This window comes from Austrofundulus limnaeus, unplaced genomic scaffold, assembly GCF_001266775.1.
Source record: "Austrofundulus limnaeus strain Quisiro unplaced genomic scaffold, Austrofundulus_limnaeus-1.0 Scaffold6, whole genome shotgun sequence".
NCBI lineage: Eukaryota > Metazoa > Chordata > Actinopteri > Cyprinodontiformes > Rivulidae > Austrofundulus > Austrofundulus limnaeus.
In genome coordinates, this window is record NW_013952408.1 from 1,622,520 (window position 1) to 1,623,910 (window position 1,391).

At 41.4% G+C, this 1,391-nt stretch overlaps 1 protein-coding gene across 1 annotated transcript in view; it reads left to right on the forward strand.

The window, feature by feature from the left end:
- The window catches only part of rb1cc1 (RB1-inducible coiled-coil 1), a 19,033-nt gene that overhangs the window by 4,721 nt on the left and 12,921 nt on the right, over nt 1-1,391 (forward strand). Inside the window, exons 5-8 of the mRNA XM_014029971.1 lie at nt 80-282; nt 431-845; nt 936-1,106; nt 1,187-1,371. Of these exons, the coding sequence (XP_013885425.1) occupies nt 80-282; nt 431-845; nt 936-1,106; nt 1,187-1,371 (974 nt within the window). The remainder of the gene's footprint in view (nt 1-79; nt 283-430; nt 846-935; nt 1,107-1,186; nt 1,372-1,391) is intronic.

Below are 1,391 nucleotides of genomic sequence, written 5' to 3' on the forward strand. Positions count from 1 at the left end.
GAAATATTTTTAATAATTGTGACAAATTGATATTTTGCTGCAGTTTTGACATTCTATAAGCTTTTTTTATCATCCCCAGGAAATGTTCGAAGTTGCCAAAAAACTTTGCTCTTTTTGTGAGCGTTTGGTTCACGATGAACATCTCCAACATCAAGGCTGGGCAGCCATCATGGCCAATCTGGACGACTGCACCCTGTCTTATCAGAAGTTGCTCATGAAATTCAACACAGCATACACTAATTATCAGCAGGACCTTGAGGAAATTAAAGTCAAGCTTTCCAAGTAAGTCTAATTTTAAGTTTGTGACACATTCTACTTGTTTGCTATGTTTGAACAGCCTTAAAGCAATTATCTAGAAAAGCAAGTAATATATCTGAGGAGTTAGAGACTTGAAAATGTAATCTCAATTATTCTTTTGTCATGATTGCAGGTTAGGGACTTCAGTTTCTGTCATGGCTAGGATACCTCTGCTGGAATGTTTGACGAGACACAGTTACAGAGAAAGCATAGTGAAGTCCAGTTCAACCCCAGACAAGGATTCAGATGAGACGGAAGAAGAAAAGTCCACTGACTCTGTGCTCTGCGCTACTCAAACACAGAGGCCCTCCAAGTCATCGGCCTCTTTGTCTGCTTCGGGCACGGCCACATGCGAGGCAGAAGGAGATCAGGGGACAAATGAAATGACTGACAGTGGTGGGTTAAGGGCTGCACTTTTAGATGAAGACACTGCAGACCTTGCCGGCCAGTCCATTTTCAACGTTACACTGTTGGACTGGATAAATGTTCAAGACAGACCTAATGACGTGGAATCTGTTGTGAGGAAATGTTTTGACTCCATCAACAGGGTGAGCCAGTGGTGTTTAGAATTCTCTAYCGAGCGTTGTAGCTTCTGTTGGGAGAAGTGTGTTTTTTTATGGAGATGTTGTATTTTTCAGCTCGACCCAAGGATCATTCAACCTTTCCTGACAGAGTGTCGGGACACAATTGCAAAGCTGGATAATCAGAACATGAAATCCATCAAAGGCCTTGAAGACAGGTTATATGCTCTTGACCAAATGATTGCAAGCTGTAAGAAGTTGGTAAACGAGCAGAAAGAACTCGCTCAGGTATTTAGAAACAAACGCTTCTCAAATAATGCGTTCAGTTAAATTTCGAAGGAATTATTCTTTTATTTTCTCGCTCGCAGGGGTTTTTGGCCAACCAGAAGAGAGCTGAAAACCTGAAGGATACGTCTGTTTTGCCTGACCTGTGTCTGAGTCACACCAACCAGCTGATGATCATGCTGAACAACCACAGGAAGCTGTTAGATATTAAAAAGAAGTGCACCACTGCCAAACAAGAATTAGCAAACAACCTTCAAGTCAGACTCAAGTAAGACTATATATATATAT